This window comes from Sander lucioperca, chromosome 20 (assembly GCF_008315115.2).
Source record: "Sander lucioperca isolate FBNREF2018 chromosome 20, SLUC_FBN_1.2, whole genome shotgun sequence".
NCBI classification, from domain to species: domain Eukaryota; kingdom Metazoa; phylum Chordata; class Actinopteri; order Perciformes; family Percidae; genus Sander; species Sander lucioperca.
In genome coordinates, this window is record NC_050192.1 from 25,580,854 (window position 1) to 25,605,451 (window position 24,598).

Sequence of the window (24,598 nt, forward strand, 5' to 3'; positions counted from 1 at the left end):
GATGTCATTGAAATATGGCCACATGCTTTGTTGGTTCCAATGCCAGATTAGCTAAAATATTTAAAAGCCCCGCAGGCATCCATGGTCCTCCCACACAGGTCTTTTCATTTATTTAGACTAATTGGACCTCTTCTAAGGCGTGCACTAGGGGTGCCCCCTTTTAGTCGTTTAGTCGACTAATCTGTCGTTTTGGTCTTAGTCGACTAAGATTTCTTTAGTCGATTAGTAATTTTTTATGCTTTTTCATGCTAAATGACTTATTTACAAAGAAACATATGAACACATCTCTGGTAAACTAAAGCTAGGCAATATATTGATGTTATATCGATATCGTGATATGAGACCATATATCGTCTTAGATTTTGGATATTGTAATATCGTAAATGGCTTAAGTTTAGTCTTTTCCTGGTTTTAAAGGCTGCATTACAGTAAAGTGATGTCCTTTTCTGAATTTAACAGACTGTTCTAGCTGTTCTATTATTTGCCTTTACCCACTTAGTCATTATATCCACATTACTGATGATCATTTATCTAAAATCTAATTGTGAAGATACAATATCATGAATGAAAACTATAATGAAAATAGTTGTAATTAGTTGCAGCCCGTCCTTTGTCAATTTATTTTTTTAAATGGGCTGTGTCCAAAATCACGCCAGATTTACTACATTTACTTGTTGCCATTTTATTTGAATGTCTGTATTATCAGTGTGGAAGCACCCCGAACAATTTCCACAATTGAACAAAAAGTATTGTCTTCTTTTTACCAAAAAATCCAGTGGTGTAGTCTACGTGATACGCAGGTATACGCAGTATACCCACTAAGAAAGCTCCAGGATTTCCATATACCCACTTAAAAATGACACGCAACAACATACTTTCCATTATATTTTTGACATATTTTGAATTGTCATCTGTGTTTTTTTTCTTTGCATAGGCTAAATAAAGCTGTGAATTGGTGCATAAAAGTGTATCAAAATGCAGGAAATGAAGTCTTTGATGTCTCAAAATTTCCCTGGGGGAGGACACCCAGACCCCCAAAGTCCCATTCTGGCCCATACATATACATATACAGTACAGTATACCCACTACAATACATTAGACTACACCACTGAAAAGATCCCACATGTATGCCCAATACCACTCGTTATAGAATACTCAATTGAGTGTTTATTACGGTAAATAATAAATGAGTGAACCTGGGAGTGATTTCAGACACAGCTATGGAGTTTGGTGACACCTTATTCCCAGCATAGCTCCTCCCAAATGAGGTCTAATCAGCACACACCTGTGTGGGTGTGCAAGTTCTTTAAACAACAAACTGTACCCAGATTAACGGTTCCTCGTGTCAAAAGATGTCAAGAAATAAAACCATTGTCAGATTTTGAATATCTTGAAAACATAGCAGCAGTATACTGTCAAGTAAAATAATATTATCCATTGGAAGTTTTAAAAGTTCTCACCCGCAGAAGATACATACGTGATGTAAACTATGCTACAGTAGGCCTACACACAATGGCTGCTACCTTCAAACTCCTGGGACTTTACCGAAGGGTTTCTGTTTGCCTCTTTATAAAGAAGAACGTACAGTACAGGAACGATTAGGCTACCATTTGGTTTCGCCTAGCTAGCTCCGAGAAGGTTCCCAGATGCTCGTGTTGGTTAAAGGTTAACAAAACGTTCCCTGAAGGTTGCCAGAAGGAAATCAAAATCTTTTACAGAACCTCACCTGTTGTCGTGTTTTATTATGCCTGTCAAATAGTCTCCAACACAATAGTATTTACAGAAACACTGGTTTTAAGTGTTGCTAAGCTTACCGTAAACAGCTTTGCCGAGTTTGCAACCAAATGTAAAACGAGTATTATAACTATTACACTGGGCCATTAACACAGATTGGTCACAGGTGTAGCTAATTAAACTCAAGACAAAGACAAGAAAACAAGAGTGTCGGCGGATGGATACTGGTGTACTTACTGGGACTTTGTCTTCACTCGGGGTTATCTGCATGCTGTTGCGCTTTAAAGACACACAGAGAAGTAGAATAAGAAAAAAAAGAGAGAGAGTGAAAGTTGGCGGGTTTTGCAGAAAAAAACAGCCCTATTCATCATCACCACCTTCATCCCCATCATCCCAAAATGACACCGGAGGTCACTCCAGTTAGTCCACAGTCCAAGAGCGGCAACGGCTCATCTACACCAGGGTGTATTGTTTTGTCAAAGAAAGATGTGTCCGCTATAAGAGGCTGCGCATTTAGACTCAGCGGCCTGATCGCATGCTGGTGATACCCATCTATCCCACTGTGTGATCTGGAGGCTGCCTGCGCACCGCCGGCGCTTTATGGCACAGAGAATGCCACACTGTAAAAAATGTCTGTCTTCAATATGTTATTTGGTCTTGATGCTTGAGTCTCTAAAATGCAGTTTTAAGTACAGAAAATCAACACATTTTGCCTAACTGATGGAAATTTAAATAATTGGTAACACTTAATAATAACCATTACTAATAAATGGTAAATTGATAATTGATTAAACTTTACTTAGTTATTTTACAATGAAATTATAATGAATTGTTACTAATGATTAGTAATGCCATACTTTATGTGATTTTAACAGTCTATTTTTGCACACATAACATTGTATATATTATAGTACGTTTTCATTTGTTAATGATTAATGATTTGTAAAGCTTATTGTTTGTAAACCGTCAATAAACATTAATTTGGTTGCCTATTATAAAGTTGCAACTGATGATTTTAATACCTTGTAAATGTGTAGTAAATACTTTGTAAAGCATCTGAAAACATTACTTAAAGAGCTATTATCAGCGCACAATAATCAAATAATCATCTCTTTTATAGATCACCAAAAAAAGATTGTGTTATGTTAGGCTATTTGATGCTTTACAAACCACTTATTATCCATGGAATAATTATAATAAGGATTAGTTGCAACTTAATACTACATGCATCCAAATAATATTTATAGATGGTTTACAAAACAATTATTAACCATTGAGAAAGTATTCATTATCTACCTACATTTATAAACTAATTATTTTAGAATCCACTAAACTAGTAATAAAATAACATTAATTATAACATTACTGATAATTAATGAACATTACAAATCATAATTTTCTTGTTTGTTGACAGTATAATAACTATTAACTCACGTTTCATTAACTTTCAACTTACCATTTACTAATGACGGTGTTACCAAATACTTTCTGGTGTGGTTTCACCTGTTTTTAGAAGTTGTGCCTGTTTCTGAAATAGGCTACATCTAAAAAAAAATTATCTGACAGTAAAAAAAACTTGGTTTGCAATAAAATTTGGTTCTATTTTACCCTTCCCAATAGCCTTTTTTTTTTAACCTATTTTATAATTAAAAAGCATGTCTTATGCTCTTATTTTTGAAAAAAAAGAGAGGTTATGGTGGATATTTTTTGCAGTGTGGAGAGAGGAAGCAGCCTTGGTTTAGACAACCCACTGATGTCACCTTCAGAGAGACCTGTGTTTTTCTAATAGCTCACAGAAGCAATATAAAATGTACTTTAAGCATTGCTTTTGTCCCAGGATTATATTTCTGTTTTCCTCCCAGAAGCATTTTACAAGATATAATTTTACACTCAATGATACACACACACACACACACACACACACACACACACGTACTACGGGCCTTCCCTAGCTGTTAACCTATAGCTCTTACACATCACCTGAGCCCATATCTTAGTATGTACTAGTTCACTCCAATTAACCTCAATCCAAGTCTTGACCCTATAATAACCCCTCAGAGAAGTGAGGACAGGCTAGATGATCCTGAAGATCTAAAATTCAAAAGTGTTCCTCATGAACACACAGAGTCATACACACACACACACACACACACACACACAGAAAGATACCTTCTGAGGCACTGCTAACCCCAGGCTTTACCATTAACCTATTTCTAATATCAGCCTAAATTCTCAACTGAAGTCTTTTCCCTAAACTAACATTAACCTTGAACTCACGTGTTTACGCTTTTTACTCAAACTCAGGTTGTAGTCGGTTCTTCTCTCAGTTTCAACTTTTATTTTGAAAGACTACAAGAATAAACATCTTGAAAACTAAATAAGAACAGCTTCCTCCATCATCACCATAAAAGATTAAAAGTCACAAAGTCATTTTAATAAGATTTTTTTTTCTATTTTGTGCTAAATCATAAAATGATGCAACGCTATGCAACCCAGTACCCATGCAGGAAATAGTACATGATTAAGTTATTTTTGCAAGATACTACTAGTGTGTATGAGCAGACTTACTAACTTCAAACTGGTTTCCAACAGTACATTATTACATTGTTGTTGTTGTTGTTGATGATGATGTTGTTTTGTTTGTTTTTTGACCTACACACATCCTTTCTGTGGTCCTTTTTTTTTTTCTTTTTTTTTTTTTTACCTGTAACAAAGTTTCGGATTCCTCAGCCCAGGGTTGTTCTTTATAAGGTGCAGGCTCCAGGATGCTGTGGGACATGGGGTCCAGTCCCATGCCGGACATGTCCTTGGTCAGACGATACAGGCCGTCGCTGTGGATGGACGAAGACTCGCTGATTGCTGTGGCAACTCGCATGAAGCTCGCACCACTGGTCCATGATCCTGGAAGACATTTATTTTGGAAAGACAAATGATTATAGACCGTGGTCTAGTCCTACTCAATCTGTAAAGTGTCCTGAGATAACTCCTGTTGTGATTTGACACTATAAATACAATTAAATTGAATTGAATTGAATTATAACTCAGGGATCAGCATCTCGATTGGACATTTGGTCATTTAAGACTCCACGAGGGAACTTCATGCTGAGGTATAACAGCACAATTTTGAAAGTTTAAAGGAACTCGTTAGCCAGAAATTGTGTATTGTGACGTCAGTCACTAAAACTCCACGTGGATGAGGTGAAGAGGGACATCTATAGACAGCGGGGTCCAGTTTACGCTGGGTAAATATTTCCCACCAAGGACCAAACACAGAAGTAAAACAGAAGAGAATCTAGAACATCTTGGATGATTCAGCTGTATTGATTCAGGTGTATTTTCACATCTCGTCCTGTGCAGCTTTCTTTTGTTTATCCAGGCAAAGTCAAAGCAGCCGTGCGGAAACTTCCAAAGCTTGCTTCACATTTATGCGCCTCAGAGCTGTCATAAAATGCAACATAAAAAGAGAAGGTTCCTCCACCATAACACGATTCAGACAACAGCATGACTATAAATGTAATGTTCACACATTTGGTTGAAAAGATTTGCCAGCTGTCAGTTTGCAAACAATAAGTCAAAAGAGAAGAAGATTGGTATTACTCTCAGATCTGCCCATGAGATTACATCCAACAGACAGTTAATACTGGAAACGGGGCAAGCAGCTAGCTCTGTCCAAAGGTAACACAATCTGCCTACCAGCACCTCTGAAACTCATTAATTAACACTTCATATCTCGTTTCTTTAATTAAAAAGTAAATAAAAAGGGAATGGTGTGTAAAATATGCAGGCTCCGTGACGTCACCCATAGATTTCTGAGGAGCCAAAATAAAACTCAAAGTGGGCGGCTCCCGGTAGCTCCGGCCGTCGCCATCTTGGCAGTGCCTGACGTCTCCTAATCTAAAAACGGGTAAAGAGGTGGAGCGTGGACGGAGCGGAGGCGGGCCGAATGAAGCCTACAGTCTGCTCACCTCCTGTGACGACAGCCCAGCTGTCACCCCAAGCGACACCCCCTTAATTATGCATAACTTTGAGCTGAATATAATTAAAATGGGTAAGTTATAAATAAATTCAACCTCCGTACAGTTGTAATGAAGGAGGAAATTAGCTATAGAGACCAGAACATTTTGTGCCAGGCTGTAAATATGTTTAATTCTGCTGTGAACAGGGCCGTAGAAATAAGTGAGGTCCTTCTACAACTGTATAATTAAATATATACAAATGGACAGTGTTTGAACTATACCATGGCCTTTGGGGGAGCCCACTTTTTTTTTTTCACCAGGGTCATGCGCTTGCGACTTACAATGACTTACAAAGATACATAACAGCTACAAGTGTATGTACTATAAAGGATTTACCCTATTATACTTTATCGACAGGAATTGATAGGTCAAACAGCAAACAGCCACCCACAAATAGTCTATAAACAAAGCATCAGGCTGTCTTTGAGATTTCACATGAACAACGGTTAAAGTTACTCAGGCTACCGAAGAATACTATAATTCCTCCGTTCAATTAGACCTAAGCGACCCAAGCTTCCATCCTTAATCGTTTTGCCAGCAGCGTGTTGGCATTTGAACAAAGTGCTGTGTGTCCACAGTGTGTGCAGACTGTTAGTTACAGTATTGCCTAAGGCCTTTTAGAGGAGCAACACTTAGGTTTTAGTTCGTGATCTCACTGCAGGGGAAACGGTCTTTAACATGTTCCTCTTCTTTATTGAAGTGAATTAGGTTTAAATCGCCGTCATGCATGAATGAATGATATTTTTGCAATTTTACACATGATAATCCACGATGATCACATTACACAAAACTGAAATTGCACGTCAAAATGACACACTGTTCATATTTTTAGAGACAAACTACTTTTATTTTTGATACTTTAAGTACATTTTGTTAATGACAGCCTACTTCTTTACTTTGACTTCCGGAACATTTTGAATTCAGGACTTTTTTCACACAGATGTCTGTCTTATTGATAGCTTTCAGTTTCAAGCAGTTTTACGTCATTCAGATGCAGAGAGACAGCAGGTTTTTCAGGAAATGATTACCGAGGTCTGGACCTTGGTGACCTCATAGCTGGCTACGGCCATGGCTGTGCTTTTGGGAGCCAGCCTCAAGTGGACATTCGAGGAACTGCAGTTGTTGGCACTTCTGCGTTGGTTTTATTTTTTTAGACCCGAAGGTTGCCTCTTGGGTAGTCTCGCATCGCCAGACCTCCCATCCCGGAATGCTTTGTGGACTAGCCAGACACTCCTCCGCAGGGCTGTGGAGGAAGGTCTGGCGATGCGAGACTACCCAAGAGGCAACCTCAAAACCGCAAAAACTACAACATTCCAGAATGGGAGATAAACGTTCTCTGGTTTATTGGCATTTCTTTAAACTAATCACAATTGTCTTGGGTGGCGCTAAGCACCAGACGGAGCAACGGTGCCTCTGCAAAATAGCCCCGGAAAGGAACTTGTTTTGGTCAAACATGTACACGTAGGGAGGCAAGCTCTGGAATTAAAATGGCTGTCGAGCGTGTGATGAGAATTTTACTGGAAAAAAAATTCTATACACTAGTTTTTGTATGGATTTAACAACCAAGATATAACGTATTTAAAATGGCTGGTATTGTTGGCTGGTATTGTTTTGTTTGGACAGAGCCAGGCTAGCTGTTTCCCCCTGTTTCCAGTCTTTATGCTAAGCTAAGCTAATCAGCTGCTGGCTGTAGCCATATATTACAGTCAATATTACATCATTGACAGTCAGATATGATAGTGGTGCTGATCCTCTCATCTAACTCCTGGCAAGAAAGCGAAAAAACTTATTTCCCAAAACGTCAAACCATTGCTTGGAATAACACGACTGCAGTGTCTACTGTAGAAGTTCTTGTTTCCCAGTTTGGTCTTTTCCATAATAATATAATAATGGAAAGACTGTACACATGTAAGCTGCCCTGTAAAAACACCTGCATTTCCTGAAGGTCCTGAATTTGTAGCTACGACACAGCTCCAGTGGAGCAACAAGGGGTTCCTTGCTCAGCGAGCAAAGAGCCCTGACATCTGTCATTAACAAAGTAGAGAACGTTATTCATCCACTTTCCTCACAAAACGTTATCCACGTAAGGGTGGAGATTTGATTAGTTTCTTTAAGACGTCTTGGTCTCCAGACTTGTGGATTTTGAGGATCATCATTTTCAGTTACTGTGCCTTTTGTTATTTGTAGCCCCACATATGCAAAGTGGCCTAGTGAAGTTTTGTTTCACACTGTGCAAATTGATGTGTGTGTCAGTCAATCACAAACGCTGTCTCAAAGCACTTTACAAAGGACAAGCCTACGTAAAGCCAACTTCTCAACAGTCAGTCTCGAAACACAAAGAACACAATATACAGTAATACAAGGAAAGAAAAATGCACAAGACGGGAAATATTGCAAATGGGGTAAAAGTCTTAATTTTATCTTCTACACGGTGCAGGGAAGGATAAAACAATGAAAACACCAGCTGATTACTTGTTGCTCAGCCACTGTTTATATTGAGGACTGTGATTTTTTTCAAACTGTCCTCCCCTTGGGAAGTTAAAGTGCAGGAGTGACGAAACAGACATTTCTCCATCTTTATCAATACGTCTGCTGTGTTGTCAGGAACCGCAACAGATTGCCATTTTTTTTTTTTCTTCATAAGGTTACTATGTGTGTGTGTATGGTTATTTTAGGGATACAGACCGCTGTAGCCATAGTAACGCACCAGGCCACGTGCTGTGCTCTCATTTCAGCACCACGGACAGCTCTCTCCATTTCAATTTCTCTTTCTCTCTCTCATCCATACACAGGCTGTACAACACTTGAACGTACTGTACGAGCATGAGCCAGGTCAAGAGGGGGAAATATTATCATAATGTCTCTATTGAAGCATTTTCAGCCTATAAGGAAATGTTTCTGTTCTTCACAGCGGCACAGTCGCCTGGAGGTTAGAGAGGCAGCCCTGTAACTGGAAGGTCGCCAGTTTGAATCTGGTAGGAGGGGAAATGAATAACAAAATCCCTCATGAATAAATATAAAGCAGGGCATCACAGAATAAACATGTTGAATGTTTCCGGATTTCAAAATAAAGTATAAAATGGAATAAACAAATACATTCTGTCCACTCGTTCAGCTTCCTCAAGTAGGTTTTATATCTTAATTTGGACTTGTTACTCATTGCATCTTTGGGCAATGTATTTCATAAAACTTTCACAATGCTTGATTTAGCATTTTTAGTCGGTTAATATAACCAATAACACACTTCCTTGCACAAGGTGCTCCTGGAGACTTAACTTTTTTTTTTTTTTTTAACTTTATTTAAATTCCAATGTCAGTAACACTAAACATCAAATATTATAGAACATTCCTTGACGGAGGGCTTTTCATTCTTTGTCCTTGTTCCCCTCACAAGCTTCTGATCCCATGATAGCGATAGATATAGCATAACTCCATCTTTGTAGAAAAATGTCCGTTTTCATTTGTAGTTATGCTGTCAAGTACTCCATTACATAGACTTGTTTCAGTTTCTGAGTCCATTGGATTTTTGTCAGTGAAGGTGCTTTCGTTCAATTTACAGTTTTGATTTTCCTGGCAATCAGTAGGAGTATACAACGTACATGGCTTAAAGTACTCCGGCGTATGACTAAAAATAAATAAATTAAAAAGTCCACATGGGATTTGTTTTTGATGCACTGGGTTTAACCAATTATCGTACTTCCACCTACCAATGAAACGAGTTCTAGCCAATCAGATGCAAAGTAGGGCGGGTCTTTGCCGAAAAGCTAGAGTGCAGTGTGGTCTCCGTGGTAACACAGCTAAAAAAAAAATGGAAGCAACAAATCTCAACATGGACAAAATCATTAATGTAATGCTCGCTTTTTTTGTTGACTCTTAATTTAAAATATGGTTGGAAGAAGTAAAAATGTATCCAAAACCTTTTACTTTTTAAAAATTACGACTTTAATTAGTAATGTAATAAGGACTTTAACTGTTTTGCCAGTCAAATTCAATTTAATGAGTGCTTATTGAAACTGAAACATTACTGTTACAACATACTGTGACATTCTTTGACCTCTCTCCCCCCCCCCAAAAAAAAAAAAAGGTTTCAGGCTCAGGATGTTTTTTCACACTAAGCCCTCTGCTCTTTTCTCGTTTCATTCTAAGGAGGTACTCCCAGTAAAAACAACATAGGGTCCATTGGAATGACAATGTTCAGTATCTTTTTTAAATCTCCCATCTTATATCTTGCCAATATCCCTGCAATACTGGTGAGTCCCAGAAGACATGTGAATGATCTCCCATCAGTGGAGAAACATCTTTATGAGATACTGAAATTACAAATGGAGTCTTAAAATATCTCATTTTTATTTTCCAATCAAATTCCTTCCATAGATTACTGCTGATAGCTTTATGACAATTCATACACCTGTCTTCTGGAGACTTTGTATCCCCTTGTGTGTGCCCAGCGTCCTCACTTTCCTCAAAAAGATGCTTGATATGATATCAAAACCTTTTGGAATTCCACACAGCCCCTGTTTCTCAATAGATAAACACTCTTTCTATAACAGTAATTTCTAATGGCAGAGACAAAGGGCATCCTTCAGAGAACAGCTAATGGGCAGCAGCACGGCACAAAGACTTAATGCTGATGCTTTTATCACATGTTGTCTCAGCTCTGGCTCGCTGATTGTATGGAAGCCTCTGCCAGGACGCAGCTGAATACATTTTTAACCCTGTCTTAATTGGGTTTTCATGTTATTACCATCTTGAATAAACTAAAATACTTGTGCATTATGCAAGCTGTAAAGACTTCCCGCATTTTGAAGTGATGCACAAGATCTGCAACGCCTGTTCACGAAGCATTAATGGAGCATTTTGTTGGCCTAAATTCACAAGATTTTTGTCCTAATTATTAAACTCCCTCTCCTTTTTGTTACTTGGATATTTGATATTTACTGTGCAGAATGATGTGAGTGCACGAGGATGCACACAAACTCATGTGGGTGATTCAATACACAATCCTGTTTCATCATATTTCACTGATTGTGTACATGGGGCCGTAATGCACAAAAAACACAGCAACACACCAACAATGACGGGGAAGAAAAAGACAGCTAGCAAGTCAACATTTAAAAATCGGTTTTGCAAATGTTTTACGAGGAAGGAAATACATTCATCACGTTTGTGATACACACAATACATTTAGGTGAGAAACACTGAATTTAAACATAACTTTTGTCTTTTTACAAGAATACTCCATGGACGCATTAAAATTTATTCTTAATGAATTTAACAAGTGTACGTAAAAGCAGCATTTTGTGACATGACAGCTAGTTGGAAGCCAATTGTGGTCCAAAATGACTCTGTCCTTCCCTGAAAAACGACCACATAAGTTGTTTCTTCAAGCAGCAATTACGACTTATATTTCCGTTTATAGTGACTCTGCCCTCTAGTAGCCATAGTAGATATGACGGGAGCAAAGCAGGAAGTAAAGTTACGAAATATAAGTGCGCCAAATGTCTGCATAAAGAGGTAGGTTGGGGTAGATGGGTCAAACAAATACAGGACTTTCACCCAGGAGACCAGGGTTTGAGTCCTGTTTGAAAAAAAAAAAGTATTAACTTTATAGAAGAAACGGAGATGTGTCATGTTCTCCAGAAGTAAAGTAGCGTGTGATTTTTAACCCTGCCACACTCTTTCCTAAACTTAACTAATAAGTGTTGGTGCCTAAATATAACCAAGTAGTTTTTGTGCCTCAACCTTATCAAACGGCGACCGTTTCACAACATAAACGACGTTTTCGTATTTCCTGCCACCGCTAGGGCCGCTAATTTATGAAACGCTCCTGTGAGTCCATTAAAGGGTAGGAATAAACAACCTAAATTGTCATATAGTTTGGAGAACTTGTTGTCCAAAGTGCAACTTGTGTGTGTGGAAACCAGAACTGAAGTGCACATAAACTGAAAATGTCTAGTAGGTAAACTTCTTGTTACGACCCTTTAAACCAGAGAGTAACCACTGATGTTAAAAAGACTGAAGGAAGGATGGGAGACGCTTGTAACTAAATTATCAGTAGCCTACAATTTATTAATAGTACAAACAGAAAATGTGCAGTAAAGCTCCACATTAGTTGAAAACCGAAACAAAAAAGCGAGCTCGCCACGGTCAGACAGAGGCCGATCTACAAAGAGACAAGACCACAGCATTAGTAAATGACAAAGCAAAGACACAATTTCAAACAAAACCCAAGTACAAGATAAACACCCTCCTTTTTAGGACAAAGGAGTAAAACCAACCAACGCACGCTGTGGTCAGCACAGCCTGCTGCCAGCCAGCACAACAAAGGTATGGAGAACAGAGAGGGAAGTAGCCGGGTCTTCTCTCTCATTTATCCCGGGAGCTGAGAAAACACAGGTGTGGTCTGAATGAACAAAGGTGTGCTCACTCAGCAAACACAGGTGTGCACTAATCACCAGCAATCAACCTGGACCTCAAACTTAGAGCTTCGTCTCATAATCTTTGAGCCTCACATGGGGCGAATGTTTATTGGGGTGGCTTGTGGCTCGGAGGTAGAGTGCTCGCCCCATGACCACAAGGTTGACTTTTCAATCCCATGTTCCTCCAGCCACATGTCAAAGTGTCCCTGAGCAAGACACTTAACCCTAAATTGCTCCCCAGATGATGTATGTATAGCTGTCCACTGCTACTACTACTAGGATTTCACTACATTGTACTGTGTGTATGTGACTATTAAGAATAAAAGTTTTTTGGACAAGAGAGGGGAGGCACACACAACAGACAAAATACAAATCCCTATGTAGCAACCCCCCCTCCCCCCCAACATAAATATAGCTGGTTACCCAACTGACAATACACTACCACTGCACTGTATACAACACGCAATGGTACATCAAAACAAAACATGTGTTCCCTACCCACGAGATATGACGTCAGTCACCATCATCATGCGAAGCCTTGGCACAGACCACCTTCAACATGGTAATGTGAGACGATTGGGTCTTTCTTCTCCGCTCAGGAGTGTGAAAGACAATCTGTATCCGACACATTACTTTACACACATATACTAAAAGTATTTAAAGTGCAGCGAGTGCTTAGTGGACTGCAGAATGGCAGTAATTACTTGATTTTTTTGTTTATTTAGTGGAGTGATGGCTGTGGGAAAAACAAAACTGTCTCTGGGTGTGGTGGTCCGAGTTTTGGCAGCTCTGTAGCGTGTGCCAGATGGTAACAGTCCAAAGAGTGGGTGACCAGGGTGAGAGGGATCTTCAATTATGTTTTTTGCTCTGTTGATGTAGCGTGAAGTGGCAAGTTCTTTCAGGGGGGGGGGGCAGCCGGTGATCTTTCCTGCAGTCTTGATGAGCCCTCTAATCTGCAGCAGTGCAGCCCGCATACCACAATGAGATGCAGTATGTAAGAACGCTTTGAATGGTTCCCTCCGTTATGCTCTTTTTAGTGTCATCACTATGTTTGATGACCAGGAGAGGTCATCAAACAGACACGGACACCCAGAAATGTAAAAGTCTGCACCCTATCCACATATACTCTGTTGATGCAAAGTGGGCGCAGGTTTGTGTTGCGCTTCTTCCGGAAGTCTAACATCATCTCCTTTGTTGTAGTGGTGTTCAGTGTAATAGAGAAGACACACCAGCCCGATAATCGGGCGTCGGGCCATCTGGCGAGGTCCGTGACTCGAGTCTGTTCCGTGTGTCCCGTGCCGTCGGCCGTCCGAGGAGCCGTCGGCCTTCATTTTGGCCGACCCAACATGTTCAGTCGGGAGACAGGGCAGTCGGGACTCACCCGGAAATGGGGAGCGGATGAGCCGCTCAAAATCTGACGAAAATCTTTTAAACTGACCTTTGTCAATCTGAAATGAAGACAGATTCAGCAACTGCATGGCCTATTCCTCGCTTAAAATGTTTTCAGAAACACGTTTCGGTGAACTATTTTAGTACAATATGAGATCGTACTCTGAATAAGCCGCCATGACAGTCTGGCTGTGAATTTCCGGAGAAAAAAGAACCACGTGACGCGTTCGTCCAATCAGCTGCCGGTTCTCATTTTCTGGGAAATAATCAGACTGTTAATGGAAACAATACAGAGCAGCGCCGCCTGCTGCTATGGAGACGTATTACATTTCGCGCACGCGCAGAGCGTACGCTCAAGTCTGCGTCGCCTCAGTGTGTTCTGAGGCATTTTTTGGACCTTGGGACCCGACTGATCAGTCCGACTGACTTTTCTGCCGACGGTCGGCCCGTCTGGTTGGTGTGTCAGGGCCTTAAGGGTATTCACTGAACACCACTATGACAGTCTCTTGACCTTGTCCCTATATGCAGACTTATCTCCGCCCGAGAGAAGCCCGACGATGGTTGTGTAGTCCACAAATTTGACGATGGTATTGGACGAATGGGCTGGTGTGCACTCAAAAGGGGGAGTGGAGTGCTCTAAAGACACTTACACCAGCTGTAGAAGGGCCGCTGCCAGCCTCTCCCTTCTCCAGTTCCAACTGATGCACCTTAACAGCAGTGTCTGCCTCTATTCTTTTAAGCTTCAACTCCTTCCGGAGCTCTCGTTCTTCCTTCTCCCTCTAACTGAAGATGTGCTAACGGCACCTTCAACTCCAGCTCCGGGGGAAAGAGACTCCCCGGAAAATGGATTAAACTTTGGCAAAGTAAAGGCTTTCTCCCCTTGCTTCACTATACCAGGAGTTATAGCAGAACCAGACACCCACAACAAGCTGATCCGCTTTACCACCACTCCCAAAACCCAGAACAGAAGCTCCATCTGAGCTTGACAAAATGAGCAAAAACTTGCTGACTAAACCGTCTACAACTGCAGCTTTCAACTCTTCTTCAAGAAGACTGGTCGCGATAGAAATGCCATCATGTGCAGCGAGAGCAAACATATCAGACTTTTTACACGTGTTTAGCTGATCCCATGTGGGAGCAGCCACAAACACATCAGAATCGTCATCGGCCATCTTCACTACAAAGCTGCAACAAATCCAAAATCACAGCCTGCAACACCACTGCGTTCAACGGATCCACATTAGCCAGATGAGGCTAACAAACACTAATAGCCAACCGGCCAACTTAACAGCTAGCCAGGCTAACCCAACCACTGTATTACATCCGTACAATTATAGTAACTCACAACATTACCAGGCAGCTACAAGCAATGGCACCAATGCAGAATGTCACACACACATCCGGCTTTATAAACAAACTTCCCCAGACCCTACCTAATCCCAACTTTACCTGTATATATCATCTGAGGCGTGCTGGGCTCAGGAGATGCGCTCCCCTCCCCAGGATTACCTTGAAAACAAGAAAGGCAACCTAATAAGTGTGTTCGAAGGAATGGCGGAAACAGCCCAGCTGATCACTCGCCCTAACCCTTCTGAAGATGCCGTTTTACTGATTGGCAATTAAAACCAGAAAAATGACACCCACACTAATACCCACCACCGCAGCCACCGTAAATGCCTAAACATATGCTTGGTTTAACAAAAACAAAACAACAGACAATCCAATAATCTACCAACTCCTTCAGATCCCGGACGAGCCCCCAATATGTTACGACCCTATACACCAGAGAGTAACCATTGATGTTAAAATAATTGAAGGAAGGATGGGAGATGCTTGTAACTAAATTATCAGTATCCTACAATTTATTAACCCTTGTGTTATCTTCCTGGGTCAAAATTGACCCGATCTGTTTTGCCTGTTTTATAAAACATAAAGTATACATCTTCTAAGCCAACTTCACTCCAACTTATCAAGTTTTACACTTAATGTTTGTAATTCATGTTCAATAAACCTCATTTATATTAAATTAAGCCTAATTTTGAGCTAAAAAACCCAGAAATTATGAATTACTTTAGCTAATAATTAAGATCAGAGGAACCTATGTTGATGCATAATTTACAGCAGTTTTGTATATGTAACTATCCATGTTATTTTTGGGCAATTTGGTTGAAAGAAACCCATATGTTTTTTTGAACTTTGAAAACGGATCAAATTTGACCCGAGGACAACACAAGAATTAATAGTACAAACAGAAAATGTGCAGTAAAGCTCCACATTAGTTGAAAACAGAAACAAAAAAGCGAGCTTGCCACGGTCAGACAGAGGCCGATCTACAAAGAGACAAGACCACAGCATTAGTAAATGACAAAGCAAAGACTAAATTTTAAACAAAACCAAAGTACAAGATAAACACCCTCCTTTTTAGGACAAAGGAGTAAAACCTACCAACGCACGCTGTGGTCAGCACAGCCTGCTGCCAGCCAGCACAACAAAGGTATGGAGAACAGAGAGGGAAGTAGCCGGGTCTTCTCTCTCATTTATCCCGGGAGCTGAGAAAACACAGGTGTGGTCTGAGTGAACAAAGGTGTGCTCACTCAGCAAACACAGGTGTGCAGCAATCACCAGCAATCAACCCGGAGAAGACAAAATACAAAACCCTACGTAACACTTCTGAAATGTAAAAAATATTTGCATATAGGTTTTCTTTAATGACTGAGAAGAAGTACATGACATCTTAACAATTTTTAACAAGGTAGTTGTTTCTCTTTTTGGAAGAAGAATCATATCAGACACAAATTGTTATTCCAAGAAGAGTATTTTTTTATGTTTATTATGTCTGGAGGGGGTCTCTAACTTTCCATACAACAGCACTGATCAAACTTTCCTCATGTTCTATTCTGGGTAAACACACAAAGTAGAAGCCTGGCTTGGGTGCCAAAACAAGGCAGTGTGTGTCAGTTGGTACGTCATTATTGACTATCAATCGGCCATCTCCCATCAAAGATACGGTATAATAATGACTGTGGAACATATAACCTCCAGGAGGCTGGATAGTAAATCCTGACGTCCCAGAGCTGCCAAATCATTCCCCTGCTGCAGTCAATATCGGCTGCTCGCATCGTGTCAAAACGTTTCCCCTGGAGCAGTCCAATAAAATGTTTATGCACTACAGCGCACAAGTTTCTCCTTTCTGAAGACAGATTTTCCGTGCCGGGCAGTTTCTAGGATGCTCCATTGAGCCTCTGCCTTTCAAAGTTTATGAGGATGTTAGCTTAGCACTGGTGCTGTTTCAATAAACCAAACGGGTCATTTGAAATCAGCCGTAACAGCTAACCCAGATTACTGCCCTGCTTAAGGTTTACTGTGAGGGAGCATGTGTCTAAGATAAAATCATCCTTAAAAACTGATTCATTCTGTTTAAATGTGGCAAAATAGTTCCTCCAGGAGACAAGCTGAGAACAACACAGGGACTAAATTAGCACAGAGGGGTCTGAATGAATGATCAAATTAAACTACAGCAGCTTCATATGCAACTGTATACCCTGCCTGCCGTAAAGAGCCGCCTGTGGACGGTTGCCCCACACGGCCTGCTGACACAAACAAACAAACACACACACACACACACACACACACGGGAAAGGACAATAGGCGGTTACTCTACGGTGGTCCTGTCTAGTGTGTCCTTTTTGTTGGGTGAGGATACAGGAGGGACAGGCAGGACAGGCCACACAATAGGAGAGTCATGCTGGGTTTCCTATAGGTTACTGTAGCACTCACCTGCACAGGTAGAGGAGGGGGATCTGCGGAGAGCCATTTCACCTCAACTCTGAGTGACTCCAGCTGAGAGGCAGGCCTAGTTTCCTTTGAGTTCCCAGTCAGTCAGTCAGTCAGTGAGTCAGTCAGCCATGCTGGTTTGCTGTCCGCAGCAGGTGAGAACAACAACAGCAACACTCCGACTCAGTGGTGCAATCCTAAGCTCAGCAGAGGCTTAGCTCTGCCGGGATAATATGCTCCTCCAAATGGCTGACTGGCTATAGCAGAAACTCCACAACTCAGCTTATTGTGTATACTCCCTTAATACACTGTGCACCGGGGCTTGTGGGTAACAGACCGGCTGGCTGGGTGTTCGGCAAAGCCACACAGAGACAGGCAGAGATTATTGGGCGCTCTAATGTGCATTAATTACTCTGCCTTCTGTTTAGCTTTAGCTGCTAACATGTGGGGTCTTAAGGGTTCGTCTAAGAGGCATCCCAATGCAAATTAGAGTTATACAATGAGGAGTTTCACCCAAGAAAGGGACATAATGACTATTGACATGAGGCACACGTTACTTATGGACATTAGGTCTTCAGTGACAGGTTCAAGTGCAGCCTCATCAAGATAATGACAAAGTCAGGCTGTTTGCAGCTGAAGATTACAGCAGAGAATCAGAATTAATTTCCAAAAAAGACCAAAAAACCAATCCTTTATCTCAAAGAGGTTGGACTACCATAAAGAACTTTTCTCAGGTGATTCTTAAAAAGCTCTCATAGCGCTGCTGCTAGACTCCTTGCAGACTAATAACGTAATTTAGTCCTCAAATGTCTACACTGGCTTCCAGTCTGTTAAATAATTGCTTTAAATATACTGTGACAAAGTATTAAGTATTATTTTACTGTGACAAATCTTTCTTTTTTCAGAGCCTTCATCTGCATCGCACTCTCTACAACAGCAAATGGAAATGAAAATGGTGACGGGAGCTCCAATGTATTGTTGGCCAGTAACAATGATCAGTTCAGTTTGAAGATTCTGAATCCAATATTTCTTTGTACATTTACTGCGCAGTACAGTGTCAGTGTCCCAGAACAGACCCAATCACAATGTTTTGGGTGGAAAACTCCTGAGTCCCGTACATACAATTTAACACTGCTGAGCAAACGCGGACGAGAAACTGGATACTCTCATCTCATTCATCTAAAGTGCATGTTTGAAGCTTTTATATTTTAACACTTTCATAAACATTAGGTTAAAGACCACAGACTAAAGAAAATGGCACCACCCAAACTAGCAGTCAGTCCGACCGGCGGTGAGATGTTAGTGTTCATAACACTAGATTTGGTTTACAAAATGTCTGTAGAGGAGCGCTTCCAGGACTCAAATTGTTTGCTTGAGGTGCTCCTTGGATAGGACAATCATATATAGCAAAACTCAGGAAAACTCCAAGGCACTCTCTTTAGAAAAATCAAAAAGCCGGTTGACTCCCTGATGAAGGCTTGTATGCCGAAATGCGTTTTTTTTAAAGGTTTAAGATGACCAAGCCATAACAATAAAGGCTTTTAGATTTTTCTAAAGAGAGTGCCTTGGAGTTTTCCTGAGTTTTACTAGATTTGGTTTATTAAAGACGCTAGCAAAGCAGCACAGTATAGAACATAATCACAGCAGAAACGGCAGATAGTTCGGATCTACGTGACAACAACATATCTTACAACATATCAGTTTGGGCTGAAAATGACAACAGAAATAAACAAGTGTGCCGATTCCACATATCTTTGCAATTCAAATCAACTGCCATTTCTGTACCCGGAAGGGATTTTTGTGTTAGTGCAATGTCACAGGGATTCGGTCTATTAAAAGGTACCCTGTGGATTTTTTGACCACCGGTGGCACTATGGAGCAATGTTTTGACGAGCATGTCCTTGTTATGTTTAAATCCTGTGCTCTATTAGCACATACATGAGGATGCATATGTATGCACAAAAGCACACACGTGACACAATACACATTTCTGCTTTTTCATATTATTTGGCTGATCGACAGAGGGCCGCAGTAAGGCACCAAGAAACATTGTGACTCAAAGAGAAAGAAGAGGACTGCTAGCTAGCACATAGAGATGCAAAGTGTGGAGTGGTCGCAGGTTACAGTAGAAGTGTTTTTCCCAATTCTGTGTTCCCGTTTAAAATTGTCTAAAAACAATATCCTTAATTTTACTTAACATAGAAACCCGGGACTCTCACAGTTAATGATATCTGGGCTGGGAAGATCATTGGTTTTAGGTTTTGACCGCCAGTTTTAAAGTGGACATATTATGCTTTTCCGTGTTTTCTGACATATCTACAATGTTATGTCGAATAATGAGGTCAACGTATTTTAGAGAAATCCCTGTGAGCTATTTTATATTATATTCTGAAACTGAAACTATTCTGAACGCTCCGGTTTCAACAGTTTTTTCTACTCTCGACTAAGTGTTACGCAACTCTAAGCCGGCCTTCTATGATGGTCATCTGCTCCAGGTAGGCAGGACTGGAGTGTTTTTTTTGTCCCATGTAACTACATGCTAACGGCAGTAAAATATGTCATCTTGGCTGCCAGTGTTGTAAATTCTCCCCAATTCCTGGTCACATTACTCCTGAAACATTTCCGGTTATGTATTTGGTTTAAAAGCCTTTATCTCCGATTTTTGACCGTAGAGTGCTGCTATATTCTATTAGTGTCAACTGCTAACTATAGTGGCTACATGCTAACGGCAGTAAAAGATGTCATTTTGGCTCCCATTTTGTTAAATTCTTCCCATTTCCGGATCGCATTACTGCTGAAACATGTCTGATTGGGTAGTGTTTGGTTCAAAAGCCTTTATCTTTGATTTTTGACGATAGAAAGTGCTGCTTAGTTCCATTACAATATAACGTTACCAGCCTAGTGCTAAATATTAAGAAGCTGCATGCTAACACGAGATAGCTGTAATCTTGGCTGCCAATGCTGGTCATTTCTCCCCAATTTCGGGTCACTTTACTGCTGGGACATGTCCGGTTGTGTAGTATTTGTTGTAGAAGCCTTTATTGGTGATTTTTCACCGTACAAAGTCCTGCTACATACTCCGTTGCAGTAGCTCCAGCTACAACTAGCTAGTGAAACAACAGCAGAGGCTGCGGACATGGATGTATTAAGAGAACTGGATACAGTGTTTGGCGGGAAGCCCCGTACATTCCAATGAGAGTGCTCAAAAGCGCATAAAGCAATTAGCCGCGTTGACTAGCCCATGACGTCTCGATGGACATGCGCACCAGCAACAACCCGTTCTCATTCCGAACTCGTAAAATAAGGACGTTTGGACAGTGGCTGTCAGCGTCTGATGTGACGAAAAAGGCGTCTTTCAGCGTGTTTGTGTAACGCACTGGGGAGAGCAGCAGTTAGATAGGATTTAGCGAGTAGTATGTAAGGGCGAATTTCCACGTATGGAGGTTGGTTGGGGTGGTGGATGGGTCAAACAGACACAGGACTTTCACCCAGGAGAGCGGGGTTCACATCCCGCTTGTCACGCTTGCTATAGTCGCTTTTTCACCCAGGAGAGCGGGGTTCGCATCCCGCTTGTCACGCTTGCTATAGTCGCTTTTTATTTATCTCCCGCGTGTCACAGAACCGTACGCCCACCCACGACCCTTTCCTAAACCCAACCATCCCGTTCTTCCCGCGTGTCACGGAACCGTACGCCCACCCACGACCCTTTCCTAAACCCAACCATTCCGTTCTTCCCGCATGTCACGGAACTGTACGCCCACCCACGACCCTTTCCTAAACCCAACCATCCCGTTCTTCCCGCGTGTCACAGAACCGTACGCCCACCCACGACCCTTTCCTAAACCCAACCATCCCGTTCTTCCCGCGTGTCACAGAACCGTACGCCCACCCACGACCTTTTCCTTAACATAACTGCGTCAAAAGGGACGGCAATAGTCCCGACCAAGCGCGTTTACTTAGCGCTAAAGGGACGGCAATAGTCCCGACCAAGCGCGTTTACTTATAGCGCTAAAGGGACGGCAACAGTCCCGACCAAGCACGTTTACTTATAGCGCTAAAGGGACGGCAATAGTCCCGACCAAGCGCGTTTACTTATAGCGCTAAAGGGACGGCAATAGTCCCGACCAAGCGCGTTTACTTATAGCGCTAAAGGGACGGCAATAGTCCCGACCAAGCGCGTTTACTTATAGCGCTAAAAGAGACTTTTAGCGTCAATAAGAACGACAAAGGTACCTGACCAAGCGTCCATATTTTACGATGTGAGTGTGAGAACCTGTTGCCAGCAACAGTTTGTTTGTGTTGTCGTAGCAACGAGTAGCAACATGCTCGTTCATGAGCTCCTCTCTCGTGTCTCTTACAAGTGGCAAACTCATGAACTCGCCGTTTTCATTGTCTAAAATATTCACTAACGTTAAGCATTGTGTTTTCCTTGTTCCTGATCATTTACATGCTTACCTAAATAAACAATGGATGTATTTAGACAACCAAGGAGATTTAATCATTATGTCGTGCTACTAGCTACTAGCTAGCGCTAGCTATTAAGGTTAGCCTGCAGTTTCATGAACAGAGCTCATCCATGGCTTCATCCCTCATCTACGTTACAAGCTTTACAGCATACAGCCCTCGGATGTATCATTAGAGAGAACCAAGGCGATGTAATCACTAGCTATGTCTGTAGTAACGTTATGTAGGCATATAGCTAATTATGGTATTACCTTCTCTTAATACATCCATGCTAGCTACCGCTAATAGCTACTAGCCGATAGCCCCTCCAGTTTGGGAAACACTTCATACATGACGTTACATCCACGTTACAGGCTTTACAGGATACATACATCCCTCGGGTGTATCATAAGATAATACCATGGACGTATTAATCGAACACATGGTGAATTACAACCATTAGCTATATCCATTATTACAGCTACAGGACCTTGGGAGAACAGTCATGTGAGCGGGCAGGCGCAGTCCCGCGGGTCTGCTCGCGTCCATTATGCAAGTTTGTCATACCTAGTTTAATAACTCTGGATTCGGCTACTAGTGAATGTTAAAAATGTTAAAAACGTGACGTTTTAAACAAGGACCCTTTAATTGTTCGGGCTGGTAAGTTGATGTACCCCCAAAAATATTATCCGCTGAAATATAGAAGTTTCTTTCGCCATGCAAAGTCTATGTGAAAAGTCTTTCTGGGGTGCAGTACCACCGTTATCCGCTAAGCCCATGGTGGCTTTTAGACATGGCGCTCTTCCTGGGGACTTGGCTGTGGAGCGGAGCGTAGATTCCAGGAAACACTCTGGCCAATCAGAGCAGACTGGGCTTAGTGGGAGGGGGGCTTAAAGAGACAGGCGCTCCTTACAGAGCATCTCATACAGAGGGTGAATACAGGTGCAGCAGCCATGGGCAGTATGAGAAAAATAAAGTGTTTTCTTAACATTAAAGCATATAAACATGTTCTAGTACAAACACAAAATACAAGTTTTATCCTGAAAATGCTAAATAATCGTTGCCCTTTAATTATTTCACCCTTGTTTCTGAGAGATCATGTTCTGTCTATACTTTTTTGCATGGCAGACGGCTCTTAATACTGCTATTCCTGTGGGTCTTGGCTGCCGTTGCTATGGAAGAAGCCAGTCAGAGGCACAAATTAGAGTTGTAGCAAACTCAAGCTGCTTAGTCATCGCAGTTGTAAACAAAAGGTGGCACCATAGTTGCTCAATTAGCCCCTAACCCTAACCCAAAATTGACCCAGAAATCCAAAGCGGACTGATTTATTTTGCAGATTGTAAAATCAGTTTTCTCAGCGGAAGAATTTGAAGCAAAGCAAACAATCTGTTACCAAAATGCACCTTGGGAGATGTAGTTAACTACTCCCCCAAAGTCTTCATGTACACAGGCTTGTATCTTTGACTTTTTTTAATCAAAGAACCAGATCTTAGACTCACATTTACAACAATTTCAAATCAAAGCTAAAACATTTTATTCTTTCCTTTTTTCAGGCTTTTTAATGTCTGTTTTTCTTTGTTGTTGTCTCAATGTCTAATGGAAATGACTTTTAACAAGTAGCCTAGGACATAGTGTATACATGGGTAAGTATCAGATTCAGCATTAAGCATAAAGCAAGATTATTTTCTTGAGGTTAAAGTGACATTTGCATATCAATAACAGTCTGCTTCACTCCATCATGATCTGACTGGTACTCCGAAATATCAGTTTCTTTTCCACCACTTCAAGGAAAGTAATGAATGAAATAAATGATCAAATTTGCTGCAGGGTTGTGTGTTGCACATTCAACTTCCTCCCAGTCTAGTTACTCGGCCAACCTCCTCAGCTACTAATTGTTGTACCTGATGGTAACTGATGCTGAATACAGATAGTGTGAGAGACAGTGTCAGGTTGCACACACACACATGCACGCACACACTCCCATGCATCTTCTTATCCTGTCAGTAAGTGTATCTGATGTGAGCACGCGGACAGGCAGCGCCCACACACACCTTTACTTTCAGTGTCCAGTTACAGCAGGTACAGATATGTTCAGGGTGTTAAATATTAAAGGCTGTAATGTTAACGGCTAGGTGTCGTAATCGAGAAAACCGTTAAAAGGTCAGGTTCAGACTACAGGCGGCTTGTGTGGTAATGTATTAGTAAGATTCAATGTTAACTCAAAGAGGACATACGAGTGTAATCCAAGCAGGAAAGTGTGGGAATTGTAGATCTGGGAGGACACAGATGCACACTAAGCGGTACATCTTACCGCTTAGTGGTAAGATGTACCGCTTATTTCGGAATATTTCAACCAGGACCCTATTTTCCCATGCATACTGTAGGTGTCTAATGGCGTCCATTACATGGTACCTGCTCAACTTTAGTGAAATTTGTGACTCCACTTTTTGAACAAACAGCAACAAAATCAAGTTACACTACAAACACAGTTGGTACATTCGCTAACAAAAGAGTTAGCAACAAACACTCCAGAGGATACGTTTGCGTGAATAAATCAAGGTGTGAAATGTGCCTCACATTCTATCTGAAAGCACATTAGCACAGCTGGGGGGACACAGTTTGGATCTCAGCTAAGCAGTGCTTGTAACTCCATAAAATAGCATCATGGAGGACAATCGAGTAGTAACACCACTACGCTCATAAGTCTTTTACGATACATTTAGCAGTTAGCATTTCATTGCTAACATGAAAGTAAAAGGTTTACACTAACAAGGATGATGTAAATGCATGAATGGAGACATCTTTAAAAGCTACACGGGTCAC

At 41.2% G+C, this 24,598-nt stretch overlaps 1 protein-coding gene across 5 annotated transcripts in view; it reads right to left on the reverse strand.

The window, feature by feature from the left end:
• Positions 1-17,724, reverse strand: part of ano2b (anoctamin 2b) — a 101,086-nt gene extending 83,362 nt beyond the window's left edge. For 3 of the 5 annotated variants that reach the window (XM_035995984.1, XM_035995986.1, XM_031306089.2), the window contains exons 1-3: positions 17,336-17,724; positions 4,439-4,635; positions 1,972-2,013 (exon numbers count right to left, since the gene is read on the reverse strand). In XM_035995984.1, coding sequence (XP_035851877.1) covers positions 1,972-2,013; positions 4,439-4,635; positions 17,336-17,372 — 276 coding nt within the window. In that variant the 5' untranslated portion in view covers positions 17,373-17,724. Of the gene's footprint in view, positions 1-1,971; positions 2,014-2,111; positions 2,307-4,438; positions 4,636-17,335 lie in introns of those variants that run through there. The other 2 variants (XM_031306090.2, XM_031306091.2) reach the window with 2 other exon arrangements.
• Between the last annotated feature and the right edge of the window lie 6,874 nt (positions 17,725-24,598).